General features: G+C 43.4%; 1 protein-coding gene across 28 annotated transcripts in view; it reads right to left on the bottom strand.

The window, feature by feature from the left end:
- Positions 1-14488, bottom strand: part of NRXN1 (neurexin 1) — a 790728-nt gene extending 776240 nt beyond the window's left edge. For 27 of the 28 annotated variants that reach the window (XM_069850390.1, XM_069850392.1, XM_069850405.1 and 24 more), the window contains exons 1-2: positions 14381-14488; positions 9495-10965 (exon numbers count right to left, since the gene is read on the bottom strand). In XM_069850390.1, the coding sequence (XP_069706491.1) occupies positions 9495-10233 (739 nt within the window). In that variant the 5' untranslated portion in view covers positions 10234-10965; positions 14381-14488. Of the gene's footprint in view, positions 1-9494; positions 10966-14242; positions 14285-14380 lie in introns of those variants that run through there. The other variant, XM_069850391.1, reaches the window with a different exon arrangement.
- Between the last annotated feature and the right edge of the window lie 8390 nt (positions 14489-22878).

Here is a 22878-nt window from a genome sequence, read left to right as displayed (position 1 = left end):
TGGAGTTCGGGGGGTAAAAACATAAATTCAAATCATATTTTCTTTCTGGTGAACTAGTGGGAAAATACTTATGTACTGTCACCTAAGTACAGATAAGCACCAGAACCACAGCATATGCTCCATCCTCCCATCATCCCAGGCCTGATGAAACCTCAAGCAACCTAATCCAGTGGAAGGTGTCCTTGCCCATGGCAGGGGGCTTGGAACTGGATGGTCTTTGGCCCCGTCCAACCCAAACCATTCTATGTTTTCCTTTCAACACTTAAGCTGGAAATGTTTTATGTCAGAATATAATGTCTGTATTCAGAATTCTTCAATACATGTTTAACCAAACCAGACAAACCTTTTGCATGTCTGAAAAACTCTGTTCTAAAAAAAACCAAAAAAACCCCATGTTATTTCCAATGTAATATTACTACAGAAATCATTTTCCGGCACTAAGTGTCACAGAGAACAAGCTTAACTAAGAATCAGCTCCTAGGTAGTTCAGCGATATACAACTGAGACAGATGTAGCAGGAGGGCATTAGTCAGTTCTTGGAAATCTATTTACAAATCTTTTTTATACCACCCCATGATAACCTTAAAAGTTAAGTGGCATATAGCTCTCGGTTTAGAACTTCCATGTTCACTTGTCTGTCCTCTGATAAGCAAAAATGAAAAGAAAAGCAAACTCTAAATAGGCAAAATTAGTAATCTCTCTGTTGGCACTAACATTCCTAGGAACTTCCTGAAGAAATTCCACTGCTTTTCTAGGGGATGATGCCATGCAAAGCATCTGTCCATCCCATTACAGATACCCACCTGAAATTCACTGTGCTTCGACAGTGTGCCTAGTCTGGGAGGAAGCTGCAGTGTCTCTCTAGCCTCTCTGCCTCTCATCCCTGGACCATCCAGGTTCAGAGTCTGATTTAATAAATGTAAAAATGGATTTACAAATATAAAATGTAAGCCTGTTGCTGCATAATAACCAGCAGAATCAAAAATCTTTGAGATCACTTTATCACTCCTGTATGATTTGCAATCAGGAAGGATATAGTCTTTACTAAGATGGTGGCAAAGCATTATTTTTTTACTAGCATTAGGGCCATATTCTCACATTTTTATTGATAATGAATATTATCTTTGTGTCACAAGACCACAATTCATTCTGAAAACATTCACCACAGTTGTCCTCAGGACACCCATTGTACAAATGCTGATGCACGTGTGAACGTTTCTGTTATTACATTTGGGAACAAAAAAAGGTCGGGATCAGCTTCTAAAGAAAATGACAATATTGAGATACAGATCTTCACCCCTTGTCTGCTCACCAATTCTATGATTTTCTATGCACTTCTCAAAAAGAAAGTGCATATAATTCATAATATATGCATGTAGCCTTACTCACAAAGTCTTTTCTTAATGGAAATATCTCCTTTGACAAAAGTGTCAGTTTTTATCTTTCATTAATGCTAAAAAGCATAGAAGGGAAAAAAGATCAACGTGAAGGTCATGCTGTATCAGAAATTAAGATGCAATTCTGCAACTTTGGAACTGTGACATACAACTCCAAGTGCATAGCAAAATGTCAGTGACCTCTGTAATGGCTGTACACATTCTCTTAATTACAAAGACGTTGCTGCTTGAAGAATCAGTCTGGTTTGTCTGCCTCCAAGCAACACAAAGCCATAGAATATATCACCAAGAAGTCAAACCTTCTCATTTCAAGACCTTGTGCACTGTTGCCACAGTCAAAAAGCCATCTGCAACTTGCACACCTACACAGCATCGTTAGTATGCAACACGTCTACAAAATATACTACAGACTGTAGTGGCAGCAACTGTCAAAAGGATCCTTTTGAACGCACTGCCTGCTTTTTTGGTAAAACAGACTTTTCCACAAATTACAGAGTCCCTTAAATGGAAAATGAAATTAGTCATATAACTTCACTCTTACCGTTTGGTTCATAAGCATGCATTAAATTATAAATAGTTATAATTATGATGATGGTAATAAATATCTGAATTTTTAAAAAGTCTTTTCTCTGTAGACATTCCCAGCTGAATACAACAGTCAGAATCAGCAGGTGATTTAACTTGCCCTAGATCTTCTCTGTTGTCACATTCCCACTTGAATAACAAGTTCAGAATCAGCAGGTTATTAGGTTTGCCCTAATTCTAAACTTGAGTCAATGTGACTTCAAATTGATTCCAATGGAAAATAAACACAGAACCATTTTTTTTTGCTGCTTAGGAAGACCTAGCTAAATAGTTTCAGGTTCATAAACAACTCCATAGAATTAAAGAAATTGAAAATCTTGTTCTACTATTCTATTCTTACCAAACGCTGCCAGCATACCTCTGTCTCTTCTTTATTTACAAGCTCAAACGAGGCATAACTGAGGCCAGTTCCTGCTTTCATCTCCCAAATTTACCATTTGAAATGAAAGAAAACTTTTCAAAAATTATGCAACCACTGACTGAGAGCCAGAGTTCTCCACTATCTTCAAACATTAAATCTTGGATTCTTCTAAAGTAATAAAGATGATTTCAGCGCAAGTGTCATAATGTTGCAAAAAATGAGAACTGTTAAGACTGTGAGAAGAGCTCAACTTTTAAGGGAAAAGTGGTTGGCAGTTGACAAGCTACATCATTGCCAATACCTAGTCAGAATAATGGAAAGCATATATCAGCAGACCAGTTGTGCACAAGAAAAAACACATTACTCTGAAGGCTCAGCTATGAACAGACAGGCAGTAGGAATTGTGGCAGCTTCAAAGCCAGCTGACAAGTATCAGTTCTGTAGACTGCAGAAGAGACTGCACTACAGAAAAGGGAGCTTCAAGTCTTGACTTCCCTTACTAGATACCTGGTAGAAATTCTGATTGTTCATCTACCTGATGGCCAGGGAGAAAATCATTCCAAAAACCCTATATGGAGTTTTATCAGTTTAGCTTTACAGATGGAGAAACCAAACTGTACAGCAGTGTGAACTGTCTAGGGTCACTGAGAAGAAGCAATGCCATATCAAAATCATGTGGTTTTTCCTATTTCATTCATTAGTTACTGCAGGTATTTTGTGCTCTGAAGTGCTCATAGGTTCTCCTGAGTAGATCAAGATCCAGGAGAATGACTATACAGTAGGACTAACCCACTAGAAATACTTTTTAGTTTGGTGAAGACAGCCTGAATTGAAAGACTAAGTAAGTCCCACATGCTACAATATAATCCAGGCAGGTAAAGTGCTTATGATATTCTCAGATACCATCACCACAGTGCAGAAGGAGAAAGTGTCATTTAAGAAAGTAAACATCTTTGTAGGAGGAAACTATAATATTTTTAAATTATTAAAATATGAGCCCTGGCCAGCACAGAATTAAATAAAGACATCAAAGTATTGCATACTGTGACTTTGCTGGTCAACTCTATATATAACAACACAGTTAAAGGTATGTTTGTCGCCTTTTACCAAATCATTCCCCAAAACAAGAATAATTTAGTCTTTACGATTTACTACTTGATACAAGACAGTACACACCACCTCAGAATGTCCTTCACTGTGCTGCAAAATCAAGTGTTTAGGAAGGTTTACCATTTTTAATTACAGTACAATAAACTAGACAACAGTATTTTTCTAGAAACTGGCATGGTTTCTGTTTGCTGAAAGTAATAGCAAGCTTTCTGGAAGACAAAATATCACATTAATTGCAACGAGAGAGGGATGAACATTTTGTTTTAAATCACCAACCAATTTTTACATGTTTAATAAAAGAAGCATAAAACCTCAAAGCCGCCTATGTTAACATTAGCCTCTACATAAAGCTATTTCTCTCAGTAACTGCTTTCACCTGCCAGCCTGTTTCCCCATCCCTATCCCTCAGCTTGGTGATGATGATGGGATAAAATTATATGTTCTGTAATCCAAATGTTTTCCCACAACTCCTTGGCTAACATCTACTGTTAAAAGACTCCTAGGGAGCCAACCTGCAGCTGAGAAAAAAAGACCAAGAGCATTTGGTCTACAATGACTGTAAGCCTTGAAGTGTAACTACTTTAAGATACAGACAGTTTTATTGTATAATTTTGAAATTCTCAATGACTTTGACCATTCTGACATGAGATCCTATGCTGCTAGGTAGAAATTCTTCTAGCCTATTAGCATTCTACCATTTGCAATATAGACTTAAAATCGACACAGACCCCACATCTCCTCTAGGCACAAAGGAAAGCAACAGCCTCACTATATAAAAATTTATTGATCTGGGGTACCAAGATGTATGCGAAGCATGTAAGTGGTCCTTTGGAAATATTTCAATATCAGCAGTTTGAAAGGATTAGCAATATTCAACAAGTAGCCTTCTTAGAGGATAATATAAAACAGTCTGCCAATTCCTAATTACCAGTGACACAGTATTTAAATTGCTGTGATTTTACATGAGGCAGATATTGACATCAATATCCTATAATGCTGAATCCTGGCAAACAAAATAATATATTGGATTACATTTGGAAAATGATGCAAAATTCTGCTTTAAATTGACATAGCGATTCTGTATTCACCCAACTAAATGTAAAGGGCACAGATTTAATACAGTTTTGAAAGTCTTGGGATTATTTGACTATCTACACTCAGGATTATAACCTGACAACAAAGTCTGTTTAAAAATATTAAAATAAATAAAATTAAGCATTTATTGTTAAAGTAATCAAATAATCTGTAAATACAACTGAACTTCAGTGGATTCAATGGATACAACTGAACTAGTGGACTAATTGTCTCCACTGGATTCCCAGCCCTCCTCTTAAATCAACATTGCCCTAAATCAGACAAGAAATTCAGCATACAGAAGAAATACAGATCATGTTACAGAGATGCAAATTGTAGATAAAGATTCTGAAGTGTAAACCAAAATGAAAGTTTTGCTCACAGTATTTACTGTCTCAAAGTATATTTAACTAACTATTCAAGAAAGATAAAGACCACGGTGGCTATTCTGTTAATACTGACTATAGGCAACGGGCTCAACAGTATTCAACACAAACATACCTTGCAAAAGATAATTAACACCAAAAATATGTGTATATGTTTTATTCAAGGCATAAGAGAATTGAATTAATTAAAATACGAAGATTTTCAAAAAAGAAGTAAATATCAGATTACTTTTAAAGAAGTTAAAGGGAAGAAGCAAATATGAATGGATGTAAAATATACAGAACCCAAACAAACAAATTAAGTGCTGACTAGCCTGAGACATCTGGAATTCACTTCCTTAAAAGAAATCGCTTTCACAGTTCAAACTGTAGCTGGCATCAACTTCTGAATATCCGAGAAGAAAGCAGATATCTTACAGTGAACAGCTGCATGAACAGCCCTCACTTTTCCCACAAACTAGAAACTCAGTGGAACAGTTAAAATAAAACACATTCTAAACAGAAATACTTTGAATTCACAGAGTAATTGTCTCTATAACACACCAGAGGCAAGTAGGGCAGCTATATTTTAAAAGGATGAATTATTCTGTATGCAATTTTTTCACACAGTTACAGATACAAAAAAGCAGGAGGGCAAAGAGTGGCAAGAGCTGGGGTTGGTGAGAAATTTCACCCAAATCCAAGCATGTTATGTGGGTTTTACTTCCTCCTTCAGAGGCCTCCGTATGTTTTCTTAGACAGGGCATTGGGCAAGGTTATTTTATATAAGTTAGGATGAAAATAAAATTATATATATATATTTACATCTTGTCTAAAATTAAAGTCACTATTTTATGAATTGAATATTTTAAATAGGTCTTTCTGTTCTGAAATTTTAACATAAGGAGCAAAATAAGAGGAACATGGAGGCTCACTGATACGAATCACTTATCTTCCCTACATTCCAGGATCCTGACTTAATTAACCGAAAATTTGATTTTAAAGATCAGACTCTTTAATGAATAGCTCTCCCTATCACAGAATCAAATCACACTGATTTGATTCATTCCAAGGAATAATATAATTTTCACTGAAGAGAAGATTGTGATGTATATCAGACATTTATAAGAACACCAATATGGCAATCAGTGTTTATTTTAATACTATTCTTATTCCTAACCCAATTTATTGTAATTTTGTGGTTTTTTTCTTCTACTGAGTTACTATTGTTACATGAAATAATATTCACTTTCCTGTTTCAGCACTAGAGACTTTACTTTTTTCTTTTAGAAGCCTCTTGTATTATATATGCACTTATTAATACAGACTATCAACCACAGAACTGTCCTTTCCCTATGAACCAAAGCTCCCACAGAAGAGTTCACATCCTTTTAGAACTAAGATCATGACTGAAGGCAATAAATGATTCCTACCTAGCTTACACTGGTTTTACACTGCTGCAGTTCAGATGACATAAATGAAGCTATTCCTGATTTAGACAGGTACGAGGGCAGTTAATCCTGTAATAATAAGTATTAATTAATAAATAAAGAAATTCTATTACTAAGGGTTTTCCAAAGCCCTTGAACTTGGTTAAACTTCATTCTTATAAGAAAAATTTACTTCAGGAAAAGTGAACGAGATTTTCAAAGTTGAGAAAATGTTTTTTATGAGATTTTCAAAGATGAAAATCTGGAGAAAAATAAAAAACACCAGATTTCTTCCTGGAAACAACTTAGGTGCTATCAGAAATCACACCCTAAGGCCTGAAACTTTGATTCTAAATCAATCATTTCTAGCCTCTGAAATGTGCAAGTCAGGATAGAAATATTTTCCAGTTTTCTTTGTTGTTGTTGCTATTGATTTGTAAAGTCCTCATGATGCTGTGGGACTCCATACTTTACCAGACTATAGAGATCAGAAGCACACTAAATCCAAGCCTGAAACAACCAAAATAGTAAAAAGAAAAAAAAAATCCAAGGAAAATAGAAATGAATTACCATCTTTCACCTTTAAATAAAGTTATTAACTAGGACACGGGGTCATAATTTCAGATAAAAGTGGAAAGTTGGGGATTTTTTCCATTTAAAACATTTTTAGTCAAAAGCAGGACAAGGCAAAGTGTGAAAACTCAAGACCCCTCCACATCACTGCAGCCAAGGTCACCCTGAATCCTACAGCAATGGCCATCTCCTCCTAAGGTCTGTGGGAAGTTAACAGAGTCCAGGGACAACAGATCAACACTAAATTTCTATGTCGGCTATGAAGAGCTAAAGAATAGCCAGGGCTTCTTTCTTGGCAGACTGAATTGTTTGACTCCTTCTTCTGCCTTTCCCATTTCTAAGAAGATTAAATGATATATAAAATAGTTCAATACCGTTGGTAGCACCTAGAAGTAGCTGCTAATCCATCCATCAACACCTGGCTGCTGTGAATTTCAGTCACTGCCTTTTCTCAACCAACAGATCTAAACCATAGGACTGGTTCTATTTACATTGCTGTCTGCAGAAACTGCTGTTTCAAACAAAATCATAATCCGAATACATTATGAGCCTTTGTTGAGAGAGCACGCAAGCTATAAGTCTTACTATTATTTTGTAAGGCTTTCTAGTGGTCAAAGGACCCAAGACAGGAATCTTGATCCCACTGAGCTCCATTGTCAAACCACTGGTATTTGAATGAAGCCAACGTTTTAGCCTAATTTGAGGGATTCAAAATATTATTGTCACCTTCTTATAAGTTTTATAGAATTTATATATACACACAAATACCTATGTGCATTTCCTTAACATTCAATTTACACATAAAAATGCTCCTTAAAAATAGCTATCTATCTTGTTGTTATGTAAAGACAAGATTTTCTCTGACTTCAAATTACATGCAATTACATGAACTTTCACATATAAATATTACATGTTCAAAAAAACTTCAAATGAACTATGTTCCAATGTAAAGGGGATATAGATGTAAAATAATTTGTGTGTCCCTTGTTGCTTTAACCAAGTTGCCACATCTCAGAATTGTCTTTTTGGATTACAAAAGGGCCCAACTCAAAGATTCTAAGATAACTCAAAATTTTACATACACCTATATATTATGTAGCACCACATATTAAAAATTTACATCCTAATGCTAAGTCCCTTTGTATGATCTTAACTATTATAAGAGACACTTCACTTTACAGTGTCTAGGACTGCGTGCTATTGAACGGTGAAGTGCGTTCTTTTCTGAAACAATCATTTGCTCTTTCCTTATTGAAAATTATTTCAAAGTGCTAATAGGGCTTGAATTTCTTAATGAATGGCAAATGAGAAAGATACAGCTGATAAAGTAAACAGAATGCAGAATGACTGTGGTGTTTTGAGTATTGACACTAAGGACAGGAGGTGTTACATAAGAAAGCACAGGCACAAAGATGTTTTCTTTCTTATAACGAGTGAAATCTGATCAAAATGATAAAGGCAAATTCTTCAGTCATAAATGTCATGCAGCCACTCAGTGAGTATCTTCATTTGGCATCAATAATATCTTATTTAGATTTACCTTTTCCATTTGAAACTTAGGTCTTTGCTCTCCAATTTTCCTCGTTTCACTCCTATGCCTTTATGTCCTGTGCTAGGTATACAACATACGCACTCTCCATGCTTAAGGAGCTGCAAGCAATGGTATATTCACTAGCAAAATAAAGAGAATCCTCTATGCATCTGCAAAGTAAATGCTCCCACTCCTTCCATTTGCCAAAAACAATGACCACTGAATATGAATCACATTTTACCCAGTGATTTATTTGCAGATGGGATTCAGGAAACCGCTATTTTTCTAAGCACCCTCTTCCTTGCTAATACTAATCACTAATTTTGTGGTCTCAGAGAATGTACTCCCTCTTGCCCCTTTGTATTCTTCTTGTCTGCCTGACATGGTGAATTGCTAAATAGATTGCAAAGCAGCATTGTTGACACCCATGTAAAAAATACAATCCTCCGTTTAATCTCCCTCTTCCTCAGCAAGAATTTAAGAAATTCACCAATAAATCACTGATTTTATCTCAACAACAGAGGCAAATATGAAAAACAAAGTGGATTCTGGGCCTCCCCTATCCTGAAAAAATTAAACGCAGCTCATATTTGCACTTAATCCGGTAAAATTCTCCCCAGCGTCACTTTCCCAGCTTCCAAAATTAATTGCCACCGGCTGCTTGTGACAAGCGTGCCCATCTCCTCCCTCATCTCTGGCCGAGCATGATGCTGGCCACCTTCCACCCTAGCAGGGTGACACCCAGCACTCAGGACCCACTTTTCCTTTTCCCTGGACAACCTCAAATCACATCCCGCCTCCAGAAGACACCCAAATAACATCCTCCTCCTCTCACCCAGCCTCGCAGAGAACAGAAGAGTGATGGCACCATGATCGGCCACAGAGACACATGGAGGGCGGGGAGGAAAAGGCGGGGAAGAAGGGAGCTGGGGACACGGCAGGGAGGGCAGGGAAGGAAAGGAGATCCACTCATACAGATGAAACTCCATGCAGGCCTGGCCTCCTACCCGTCCCCTCCAAAGAGCAACAGGGAGGGGGGCGGTGGGGCAAGCTGAAATGGCACCTTACCTTCACTGCAGTCCTTCCCCCGAAAGCCCGTTTGGGAGCAGTCGCAGACAGCCTGGTCGTTGAGCACCGAGCAGACGCCCCCATTGAGGCAGACGTCGTCCCTGGCGCACAGGCGGCTCTGCTCATCGTCCAGCCGCACCTCCTGGCTCTCCACCGGCGACGCCTGCGTGTAGTTGACCCGAACGTCTGTTATCCAGCCCTTGAAGGGCTCCCGGTCCTTGACGGAGGAGAGCGTCAGCTTTAGCGTTGCCGACCGCAGCTCCGGCGGGAGCCCCCCTAAGAAGAGACCGCTGAAGACAGTCATATCCCGCCGCTTTGACTTCACCTCCACCCACTTGGCCTCGGACCGGTCGATGATGAGCGTCGTGTTCTTGAAGTGGCGGCGGATGACAACAGCGTGCCAGAGGTTGTCGTTGACCGCCGTGTCGGAGAGCAGGGTGGCGGGCTCGGCACAGAAGATGGAGAAGCTGAGCTGCAGCCGGCCGCCCTGGGTGAGGATGAGCTCCAAGAAGTCGCAGAAGCCCTCGTCATCGAAGTAGAGCACCAGCCCGCTGGAGCTGCGCGTCTTCATGTTGAAACTCATCTCGCTCTCGCAGCAGGCGTTCCACTTGGGGAAGCGGGTCCATTGGCCCTCTGCCCCCGGGAACTCCAGCCCGCTGCCCAGCTCAGCCCAGCAGCCCAGCAGCAGGGCCAGCCAGAGCAGCAGGCAGCCCCCTCGCCGCACCAGCGCCGCCCCCATCCTGCGCGACCTGGGGCGGGCGAGCGGGGCGGCAGGGCCGGCGGGGGGCAGCACTGGGGGCCCGGTGGCAGACAGGGTAAAATCTTGCCAGGCGCTGGCTGCGCTAAAAGGGTCGGACGTGCTCACCCCCGCCCCGGGTGCAAGGGTCACGGCGGGGGACTCCCCGGGGCGGGGGGCTGCAGGTGCCCCACGGGATGGGGTTGGGCGCTGCCGGAGGGGAGAAGGCACCGTTGGGTCTCTTCACTCGTTGGCCAGGCTTCCCAAAAGATGTCCAGGGACAGGTGAGTCAGCAGAAATTTTCCCCAAAGCAAACATTACCAAACAGGGAGTAAAAACAAGATGGGTGGCAAAACCCTCCTCCAAGTGGATCCACCAGCTCGGCAAGATGGTAGCAATATCCCAGCACGTGCGCAACTCTTTTTACATCCTTTCCACCAGCTGTAGTTTGCCAGGAAGCCAATTATGGATCCCAGTGCTGCCTTGTAGGATGGATCCTCTTGTCACATCACGGACTGTCCGCCATGGTGCTAGAGCAGCGTCAGCAGATGACAGGACTCATCGCTCATGGTTTCTTGCGCTGCCTCAATCCCGATGGGTTTGAAACCCAGAAGCTGTCAAACAGCCGAGTGGCTACTTGACATGCAAAGCCTGACAGCTCCTCTTCTGTTTGCTTGCAAAAGGCCAACGCTAAGATCCAGGGGGTGATTTTCCTCTATTGTTTTTGTTTCTAATCTGCAAGGAATTGAAACAGAATAATAAGAAATGATGACTAATAACATGTTAAATCATCATGTTGATCAATAGTGGACTGTTGTGATTAATTTTTCTTTTCAACTGCTGTTTGACATTACCATAATGAACTGCTGCTGTAATTTTGGAGTTACTGCGAAATATAATAACTTGCAACACCAAACCTAAATCTTAATGTTTATGCTTATACTAGATTGCATTTTTATGGGATAATCTATATGTTAATTACTTACCTTTCCAAAACTTTCAGATATTTTAGTAGCATATTTTATTATTACAAGGATGATGTTAAAAAGAAAATGAAGTGTTTATTCTGCAATTTGTCTTATTGCAATTTATTTATGGTGATCCCTGTACCTGTGAAGTCCTATTAATGCAGAGGAGGCTACCGAGCCCAGTTCTAGTCCTTTGCAATACAGCTCAAAAACAGATAAAGTGGACCGAGCTCCTACCAGGAGTCAGCAGGCTTCACTGTACATGGCACACCTACTGGTTTATTTTTCACGGAGTGAAGAAGAATCGCAATGGTTTCTTAGGAGGCTTTTTGAAAATTTCAAACAGCAATTTCCCCTGCCACCTGGTTTCCTCGTCTGCTGATATTTCTCTGTTACAGCAGGGAAAATCCAATTCAAGCCAGCTCTGATGTTGACACTATATACAATGCAGAGCTGCTAATCCCAGGTGTTAGCCCTTCGAAACGGGCTGCAGTATTTTATGTATGTTTACTCAGCTGCCCTTATTTAAGGGGACAACTCCTTGTTTTAAAAATAATACGTATGCCACAGTTCACGCTCTTCCTCTGAAGAGGTCTCTGCATTCAAAGCATTTTGGCAGAGGCTCCTCTGTCTGTTTTTCTCCCCCAAGCTGCTGTATGCTTTCTGGAAGGTGTGTGTATTAGCAGATCTCTCCTGATGGAGGAGAGCATCTCCAACACCTCCCTCACCCACCGCTTCCCGTTCACCTCCCTCCCATGGACAGCAGCAGCAGCCAGGGAGAATACAGATCCAGAGCCGCTACCTTGTTCTGGGCTGGGGGAAATGCGTGCTGGGAGAGGGAGCAGAGACAGAGGAAAACCTGCTTTAAAACACACACCTCAGCTGCCTGCACCTGACACGTTCATAGCTGCTAAGTCACCTCCTACTCTCGCTTTCTATTTAATTTCATCCCTTCTAAATGTCAACACGTTTATTTTTATTATTTGTCACACGCGAGGTGGGCAAGAGCAGCCAGAGGGAGGCACGGAGAGGCGCTCAGCTCCTCGGGCAGAGCCGGCCGAGCCCGGGAAGCGCGGATCCCCCGGATCCCCCACCCCTCCCCAATTCCCAGCGGGAGCCGCCTCTCGCCACGCCGAGGGATTCCCGGTAGCTCCTCTGCAAAACGCGGTGCCCGTGGCGGAAGCCCCCAGCAACCCAGCTCCTAATTTCGCACGTTTTTTTCTTTTTTTTTTTTTGCGGGGGGGCAGGGTGATGGATGCGGGCAGGGGCGACGCTCGCCTGCGGCACCGCACCGAGCCGGGGTGGCTCCGCCCTGCGCGCCCCGACGGGGCGGCCGCACCCGGGGCTGGGAGGGGGGGATGAGGGACTGGAATCGGGGATGGAATCGGGGATGGAATCGGGGGGTGTCCCTGCGGCGGGGCGGGGAGCGGGGAGCTGCGGCGGAGGAGGCGAGGGCGCGGGTGTGGGGTGCGGTGAGACAGGTGGCGGGGTGAGACGCGGCGTGAGAAATGACTCGGAGGAGTGAGGGGGAGTGAAGGGGAGAGGGAGGGGTGTCCGGGGCTGAGCTGGTCCCTGCGCGCCTCGAGGGAGGGTGGAGAACGCGAGAGGTGCCGCGGGGAGGAGCGCAAGGGGCTCGGGGTGGGGTGGGGGAGAGCCAAGAGTCCGCGGTGTGTGCGGAGGAGGAGGAGGAGGAGGTGGTGGTGGGAGGGAGGGAACCCGGGCAAGGACACGCGTGCGAGTGTGCGTGTATGTGGCCGCCACGCGTGGCAGAGCGATCCCTACAGGTGTCCGCCGAGAGCTCCCACCGCGGGAGCATCCCTGCTCCCTGAGCGTCCCCGTCTGCGGCACCTGCCGCCCCACCGAGGGGGGGAAAGGGAAGAGGGAGGGAGAAAAGAAGAGAAAAAAGGGAGGGAGGAAAGAAAAAAAAAAAAAGAAAAAAAAAGACAGACTGAAAGGCTGAAAAGGAAAGACCGAAGAAAAGAAAAACGACCCAAATAATTCCTTATTTATGACTGCCGATATCATTCACACGCTGTCAATAACCAGCACAGTCTTGTCTAGTCATTTCGAAAGGAGAGAAACACTTTCATTCTCAGAAGAGGACAATTTATTACCGTTTCTCGCTCAAAAAGGGCTCTTTAAGTACCAGGCATCCCTGCCGGCAATGTATACTTGCTTACACATGTATGTAGCGAGAAACAGACACAAACCAACACCAATGTAGCTATTGCATCCGGTGCCTCACCAGGGAATTAATGTGCTTCCCCCACCTCTCCACAACCATCTTTTTCTTTGAAAAAAAAAAAAAAAAAAATCAAGATTTAGTCACAGGTGCCCCGATTGAGCCTTTTCAAATTAGGAAAAAAAGAGAGAGAGAGACACCCATAGGGCAATAAATCCTTAATAAAAGCCAGGTCGGCTGGCATGCACAATCCTTGACAGCATCCCGATTGTATAAAACACACAGCATTGTCTCCGGGTGCGAGGAGGACCAGAGAGTTCACAAATTACCGGATGAAATAAAAGCATCTGGAAAAAAACCCCACAACCTTGCTGCAGCTAAAGGGAGAAGCGCTCCGAATCAAAAGCAGACTTAACAGCATCATTAATCTTTTCCTTTCATTTCTACGTAATTTCTAGAATCAAATTCGTTCCTAAGCGGCTGGAACGATCGATTTCGCTACCCTCCCAGCCTGCAGATGTATTTAATAGGCTTATGGTATAATTTCTACCCTTTCAAAAACGCACACCATCAGCAGGAACCTGAGCGGTTGCAAACACACAGCGAGGAAGCCGGGTGCCCTCTTTCTTCTGGCTCACAATGGAAAATGTCCCGAATTATCAATGCACTCCCTGCACAAACCCCTCGCCTCTTCCAGGAACGGGAATACTGCGATATCCATCCCCATCGCGCTTCACCGAGGCGGCTGACGCCAGGGAAAACATGCAGCAGATCGATTCTATTCCTCGAGTCTCTCTCCCAGAGCCCCGCTATCCTCCTCCTCCTCCTCCTTTGCAAGGGATAATAAATTACCGCATCCAACCTTTTAACTTCTACCTCCGCTCCACCATCTCCTCGCCATCCAACCTCGACGCGCGCCGACCCCACCGCCTCCTCCCGCCGCCGCGGCGACTAGCGGAGCTCGCTCTCCGCTCTCCCCGCGCCGCGGAGCCGCTTTTACCTGCGCGGGGCGCGGCGGGCGGGGGGCAGGCGCTGCTGGCCGGGGCCGGGGCTGCCGCTCCAGCCGACGGAGCGGGCGATGCTGCGGGTGCGCGGCGGGCGGGGGCGGCCGCGGGGCGGGGGGGGAGAGGGGGGGGGGCGGTGCCGCCCAGTGACGCCGCCGCGCCCCGGCAGCCCCGCCCCCCGGCCCGCCCCGACGCCGCCGCGATGGGCACGGGAGGGGGAGAGACCCGGCGGGGAGGGGAGGGAGCGCACGGTGCTGCCGTCGGATGGGGAGCCCGCAAAGACAGCGGCGTCCGCCAGAGCTCGGTGCGGGGTCCGGTCCTGTTCAGCATCGTTATCGGTGACCTGGATGAAGGCGTTGGTTGCGCCCTTAGCAAGTTTGCAGGTGACACTAAGCTGGGATGAAGTGTCGATCTGCTGGAGGGTAGGGAGGCTCTGCAAAGGGATCTGAACAGGCTGGACCGCTGGGCAGAGTCCAACGGCATGAGGTTTAACAAGGCCAAATGCCGGGTCCTGCACTTGGGGCACAACAACCCTGTGCAGTGCTACAGACTAGGAGAAGTCTGGCTGGAAAGCTGCCTGGAGGAGAGGGACCTGGGGGTGTTGGTTGACAGCCGACTGAACATGAGCCAGCAGTGTGCCCAGGTGGCCAAGAAGGCCAATGGCATCTTGGCTTGTATCAGAAACAGCGTGACCAGCAGGTCCAGGGAGGTTATCCTCCCTCTGTACTCGGCCCTGGTGAGACCGCACCTCGAATCCTGTGTTCAGTTCTGGGCCCCTCAGCACAAGAAGGACGTTGAGGCTCTGGAGCGAGTCCAGACAAGAACAACAAAGCTGGTGAAGAGGCTGGAGAACAAGTCTTACAAGGAGCAGCTGAGAAAGCTGGGGTTGTTTAGCCTGGAGAAGAGGAGGCTGAGGGGAGACCTCATTGCTCTCTATAACTACCTGAAAGGAGATTGTTGAGAGGAGGGAGCTGGTCTCTTCTCTCAAGTGACAGGTGATAGGGCAAAGAGGAATGGCCTCAAGCTCCACCAGAGGAGGTTCAGACTGGATATCAGGAAAAAAAAAATTCACAGAAAGGGCCATTGGGCACTGGCAGAGGCTGCCCAGGCAAGTGGTTGAGTCACCTTCCCTGGAGGTGTTTAAAAGACGGGTGGACAAGATGCTCAGGGACATGGTTTAGGGGCAGATACGAGTGGTTGGACTCAATGATCCAAGAGATCTTTTCCAACCTAGTGAGTCTATGATTCTGTGATCGCAGGGGGGTTCCAACAGGATGGGGTTCCACGAGGTTCAGTGGATCCGACAGGATGGGGTTCCACAGCGCTCAGCGCATCAGTGCTCACATTGTCAATCAACACAGGAGATCCAATGGGATGGGGTTACACAAGGCTCCGTGGATCCAACAGGTTGGGGTTCCACAGGTCTCAGTGCAACAGTGCTCACGTTGTCAATCGACAGCCCCACACAACACTACAGGCTTGGGGAAGGGTGGCTTTCCACCCTTCACCCAGAAGAGAAGGACCTTGAGGTGCTGGTCGACAGCAGCTGAACATGAGTACCCAGGTGGCTAAGAAAGCAAATGGTGTCCTGTCTTGGATCAGCCATGATGTGGTCATAAAGAGGAGGAAAGAAATCACGCCTGTGTGTTGGGTTAGTGTTTGCGTACGCTGCTGCCATCTGATGGCTGGGGAGTCCACAGGACAGCCACATCACAGGATGGATCCAATGGGATCCATCTGCAGATCTCAGTGCCAGGTCCTGCACTTGGGTCACATACACCCCATGCAACACTACAGGCTTGGGGAAGAGTGGCTGGAAAGCTGCCAGCCTTGGGCCTTGCGTATAGCTTACATTCAACTCTATAGACTTGGGTAGCTGGAAAGATGCCTGGAGGAAAAGAACCTGGGATTGCTGGTCAACAGAGGTTAGACATAAACCAGCAGTATGCCTGGGTGGCCAATAAGGCATTAGATCAGCAATAGTGTTGGCCAGCAGGAGTGAGAAGGCGATTGTGCTGGTGTGTTGAGTGAGCAAGGTTTGGTGGGCACACATGCTGCTGCTGTCTGATGGCTAGGGATTCCACAGAGCAGCTACACCACAGGGGGCATCCTATATTTAGTCTGAAGAAGAGTACGCTGAGGGGTGACCTCATCATTCTCTGCAGTGCCCTGAGAGGAGGTTGTAGCAAGGTGGATGCTGGTCTCTTCTCCCAAGTGATGGGACAAAAGGAAATGGCACCAGGGGAGGTTTAGATTGGATTTTAGGAAATATTTCTTCACTAGAAGAGTTAGCAAGCACTGGAAAAGGCTGCCTGGAGAAGTAGTAAAGTCACCATCTCTGGAGGGATTTAAAAGCCATGGAGATGTGATGTTTAGGGACATGGTCTAGTGGTGGACTCGATGTTCTTAGCAGTCTTTTCTGACCTAACAATTCTGTGGTCTGTGGAGGTGAGACTGTGAAATGCTCCGAGGGCTGTTGGGCACCTCTGCCAGCTCCCCAGTGAAAATTCGTATTGTTTACAGGTTGGTTTTTTATGTGTTTTGTTGTTCATGACGATATCATTATTTTTTCCTTAGAACTGAAGCTTGTTAGATTCTGCATAGCTTGTGGGAAAACAGCGGTATAAACTTGTGACCCAAGACGACACAAAGACAGATCTACAGTCATAGGAAAAGTGTCGGAGAGGGTCTGGCCATTTGTGGGTGTAGTATTAAATCTCTCTTGACTGTATGTTGCCTCCAAGAGTCACAAACTATTAAAGAAGTTGAAGGCTTCTTCATTGATTTTAGCTGCATGGAAAGTGTTTGGCCAGGGCAGACCTAGTCAGTTTTGTCTATCAACTGGCCTTCTAACTTTGTACTCTTGTGGCCTACAGTGAGGTAATGAATGGATTGTAGATGGTTTGCATGTAGCCTTAGCCATGGTCCTGGCAACTTCTGAAAACTGTGATGTTGATCACACTAAGAGTTACAAGTGCACTCTGGTACTGGGCATCTCAGAATTTTTTGAGCATGGTCTGTGCAACCACACTTTTTGCTTCCCAAGTTTTGAGTATAGCAAATTACTTTTGAACTGAAAGTTCAGAAATAGGTTATATCTTGGGAAGAAATGTTTCCCTGTGAGGGTGGTGAGGCACTGGCACACGTTGCCCAGAGGAGTTATGGCTGCCCCATCCCTGGAGGAGTTCAAGGCCAGGTTGGATGGGGCTTTGAGAAACCTGACCCAGTGGGAGGTGTCCCTGCCCATGGCAAGGGTGCTGGTAGTGGGTGATATTTAAGTTCCCTTCCAACGCAAATCATTCTAGGATTCTATGATTCTATGAAATAAGTGTAAAAAAAATTAATCCACTCTCTCACTGCAGTCCCAGAGGAGTTAGCCTCATGATTTCCTTTTTTTTAATGAAACAGGCTTCCTCACAGATGACAAGTTTGATGAGGTAACCAAGCAACATGTTAAGTAATGAGAATAAAAGCTTGCTAGATATGCAACCTATCTTCAGAACTTACAGTGTAATCAGACATCCCTTTTGTTCAGCTGGATGATATCCATATCCAGTTATTTTCAAATAGAGTGAGGATTTCTCTCGACAATTCTGGTAACTTGACCCGTGTGAACAGAGCAAGGAGCAAGTATCTCTTCTGCTATGAAAAGCATATAAATTGTAGGCTGCAATATGATAAGCTACATACAATTTTAAAGGAACAAAACTGCAACAGGATGGAAGTTAGTATTTAGTGTGTGTGTATGTGTGTATATATATATAAAGTAAAAGACAATGTTTTATAACTGTGGCTTTATTTCTATTATGGCAAACACATGGTAAAGCTGCTTATGCTTTTAGGTGGGGAATGTCAAAGCCACAGCCCAATCCATCCTGGAGGTGCTGACACAGGTGTAGGATTCTTCCACCTTCAAACTGAGGGTCAGCTCAGTTATTCCAGCAGTAGCCAGAGGATGTTCCTGTTTCTCTGAATCTTGAAGTCTGCCGCAGTGAGAGGAGGGCTGGGAAGATCCTACATCATAGAAATAAAGCAATGAGACATTGAGTGAGCCAGGAGGATACAAGAAGATTTAGGGAGAAGACAATTTCCGTAATTTAATGGTGTTTTTTGGTTAAGTTTTAGAAGAATGTATTACTTTTGTCATCCTCAGCAATTGTTGCAGCATATGGTTTCATAGTTGATTCATTCTGAAGCAGCACACACACAAAAAGAGAGAGGAAGGGAAAAATAAAAGAACTCTGATTTGCAACCATCTCTCTTTGTAGGTCTTTCAGCTTGACAAAAGTATGGAATATCTTGTAAGAAGCACATGGCCTCACAGAAACCTGACTTTCTTCTACATAAATTAATGTTCTTTATTTTACTAAAATAGTTACAGATTTTGAAAAGTAAAGAGATAAAAGCAGCAATGATATCCTTGGAAAGAAACCAATCATATTTTCTGTCAGAGGGAATGTAGTGCATTATCCAACTTGTGAGTCTGAGACCCTTTGGAGGGATGTATATTGTCAGAACAAAGTGCCTTTGAATCATGGAAAAGTACATATGAAATTGTCCAACAGTTGTAATTTTAAAGAATAGATTGGTTGGCAAGTTGAAGTGAATGCTGGAGCTGTCTCCGGGGCATGTACATGCAATTGGCATGGCTGCCAGAGGTGATAGAAAAAGGAAATAACCAGTCAAGGAGGTGAGGAATAAAGAAGAATGATTCTTCTGAGGAAAAAACCCATAATTAAAATCAAACTAAAGGTGCTTTTAGAGAACACTGCTGATCTGGGCATACAGGAAAAAGAAATAAGGAGGGAGAAAGTAATTTCTGGGACAGACACAGCAGGAATTGTTTTAAAGATTTGAAAGAGAGAAAATCTGGTTGGATGCTGAAGTGGGCCAGGTTAATGTTCAATAATGGAGTGATTAGATTTTTGGGGTACCTCAAAGTAAAAAGTTATAGGATGAGTGGAAATGGCCTCAAGTTGCACCAGGGGAGGTTTGGATTGGATATTAGGAAGAATTTCTTTACTGAAAGAATGATGAAACACTGGAAAAGGCTGCCCAGTGAGGCGTGGAGCCTCCATCCCTGCAAGTGTTCAAAAAATGTGTAGCTATGGTGCTTCAGGACATGGTTTAGTAGGCACAGTGGTGTTGGGCTGACATTTGGACTGGGTGATCTTAGAGGTCTTTTCCAATCTCAATGACTCTGTAATTCTAAAGGTCCATTCTAGTTATAGTCATTTCACATAGGACTGCCATCTTTCCCTTCTTTGCAGCTGTCATCAGTAATGCTTCTATACCAACCCAAATTTTTCAGAAGAGGTTCAGACCCCCTAGGAAGCTGATGCAGTGCCTGTTTGAATACTGGAGAGCTAGTAACATGTTTTTGAACAATTCAGTAGTACATTTTAAACTTGGTCCAGAGCAAAGAACAGGCAGGACCATGTAGATGCATGGTAGAACTAGTGAAGTGGTATGCAATTGTCTGTATCTGCATACAGTCAGTGAGGTTTAATGATGCGTGGAGGAAGAACAGTATAATTTCTGCCCGTTAATTGCCATATTACTGGGCGATCTCAGCTGTGGGTGAAGAAAATATGGGTAAATCTCAAGTAAGAAAAAAGTAAAAGATACCTGTCTTGGAAGAAAGATAGAACGTTCCACAGGTCCTCACTTGGCCAACTCAACAAATCAAAGAAAACTTGAAGTACCTGAAGATCTTGAAGTAAAAGAGAGACTGAAAACAATATAGAATCATAGAATCACCAGGTTGGAAAAGACCCACCAGATCATCGAGTCCAACCATTCCTATCAAACACTAAACCCTGCTCCTCAGTGCCTCGTCCACCCGTCCCTTGAACACCTTCAGGGAAGGTGAATCAACCACCTCCCTGGGAAGCCTGTTCCAGTGCCCAATGACTCTTTACGTGAAAAATTTTTTCCTAATGTCCAGCCTGAACTTCCCCTGGCGGAGCTTGAGGCCATTCCCTCTTGTCCTGTCCCTTGGGAGAAGAGGCCAGCTCCCTCCTCTCTACAACCTCCTTTCAGGTAGCTGTAGAGAGTAATGAGGTCTTCCCTCAGCCTCCTCTTCTCCCGGGTTGGCCTTATACCCAGTACTGATACTTGATGACATTTCCAAGTCTCCTGCTGTTTCAGAAGTAGTCGGCTGTGTTTAGTGATACGATATTCCAGTCACGAAGAGAAGACTGGAGACTCATGTAGTTATAGGTGGCTTATGGGCTCCAAAAGTAGTTTTGTCCAAAGACAGCAAACATGATCAGAGAATATATAGGCATGTCTGAGGATCAGAAGATATTTGTAGACTTGTGGTAAGTTCAAAATCTCAGCTGACCATTTCAAGCCTTGCACATGGACATGACTGCTCACTTGTGTTTACTGTAGTATTTATAACGTAGCGTGAAACATGTCCAAGAGAATTTAACAGTTATAAGTAATGTTTTGATGAATATCCCTTTTTGATCCTCAAGATTAAAATCTTGAGATTATTCAGAGATTAATGTAGATGCCGCTTTTTCTCTTGATAGCTTCATTGCAGGGAGTTGCTTAAAGCACTGAGAAAAATCAACCTGTTTAATGACTCAAAATGTAAATACAGATGGTATCTACATATATAAAACATGTGAGACATTGCATTAAAAGTTTTATTATTTACCAGGAGTTGCGTATCAAACCTGTGGATTATTTCATGATATTAGAGGAAATCTTGATAAGTGTGAAGATAATTGCATTACTACAACATAATCATCATAAGGAAAAATGTAGTAAAGAATACAGGAACTATCAAGACCTCATAAAATCCTAAAAGTGCATTTAAAAAGACATTACTGGCAAAATTCTGTAGTTTGAAGTCTCTGACTCTCAAGGCTGAAGATACAGTGTGCTTTCACACATACCTGTTCTAACTCCTTTTGTGCACAAGATTTGACTGATGGGCGCAGCAGTACACATTGCCAGGAGTAAATCTGTAATGAAAGACCCCATATTAGCTCTTCTGAGCTGTACAGAAACTCATTCATCAGCTAGCCCTATTGATGACTCTTCCGTGGGCTTCACAATGTATTATGATATGACACAAGTGGCAATGGTTTTCTCACTGAAGCTGCATGAAGAAAGTCAAAGGGGTGCAAAATGGCCTTCACAATACAAACATTTGGATTTGACAACCTGCATCAGTCAGCTGGGCAAAGCCCAGTCAGACAGAGAACTGTTAAAACAACTGACTTCCAAAGCACATTTGGGTTGGTATTAACTCTGTTAATAAGAAAGTGGTTGTAGAATTTTTTTTTACAGGAGAGTTCGGTATTATTGATAGGAACATCAGTCCTGTGATCCTTTTGAATTGTAAAAGTAATTTTCATATTAATAATCTTGCTAATTTCAAATGAAGCCCCTATGTTCATGTCTCAAGAAGTGATTATTTTCTGTGAATCTTTATGTGCTAACATAACAAAACATGTATCAGAGACTTACGCATCCAGCAGATACTTCTCGAGGCCATCCTTGCAGATTTGAGTTTAAGAATAATAAATGTGCATACTGTGTGGCCAGTTGCCTGTGAGTGCAAAAATATAGGGAACTGAATCAATTTAGAATGGCTAAGTCTTCTTTAGTTGAAATGCTTGCCTTTTAATGTCTTAAAATAGTTTTTAAGCAGCAAATTACAGGCAACCCTTTAGATAAGAAGGAGAATCAAATAGAGCAACAAGCTGTTGTATGTTGTTGTTGAGTGGATGGACAATGGTTGCCAAAAGAACTTGGAGGCTTATGTCATCCCATAACTGTCTGAGGAATCACTTGGAAGAAATGCATGAGAAGTCGCATAGTAGAAGGATGCATGATTAATATTTTGTTGCTATCTCCAAGAGAGATTATTTTAAACCCTGAAGTATTTTGCTTAGTGTTTTTTTCAAAATTCTTCACATTTAACAGTTTGCTAAATGGTGCTCATATAGTTTCTCATGATTCTTTTCACAATCTCACTAAATTCCTACTCATACATAATTGATATAACTTATATGGAATTTATATAAATGCCATTTGTGTGTCATTTGTATAAGTTTCCATGAGATCCATTTATCATTATCACCTTTGTCATCCTTTTGCTAGGGTCAAAATGCTGCCTAGATATGAGGTCTGACACAAGAAAACCCAGATCAACCATATAGTTCGAGAACCAAGAGTGTGAAAGGAGAGACAAAGAGATGTTTATGGAACACATTCTAACCTGTCACAGTAAGACAAGGCTCAACTCGATCACTTCACTCAGTACGAGAGGACGTATGTTCAAATACAGACATTTTCTTACCCTCAGTTGGAAAATGTCAGTGTGCAAGAGTGAACAGTGAGCTAACATAAGTCTCTTGTGAAACTGAAGAAATATGAAATGAAAACTTTTCAGTTATTGACTGAGGCTGGTGGTGAAGAGATCCCAAAGGTCAAGATAATGCTGAAAGGAACCCATTTTTTGTAGGTAGAAGAT

This window comes from Phaenicophaeus curvirostris, chromosome 2 (assembly GCF_032191515.1).
Source record: "Phaenicophaeus curvirostris isolate KB17595 chromosome 2, BPBGC_Pcur_1.0, whole genome shotgun sequence".
NCBI lineage: Eukaryota > Metazoa > Chordata > Aves > Cuculiformes > Cuculidae > Phaenicophaeus > Phaenicophaeus curvirostris.
The sequence above is the reverse complement of the archived record's forward strand: the minus strand, read 5'-3'. Positions and strand labels throughout refer to the sequence as shown.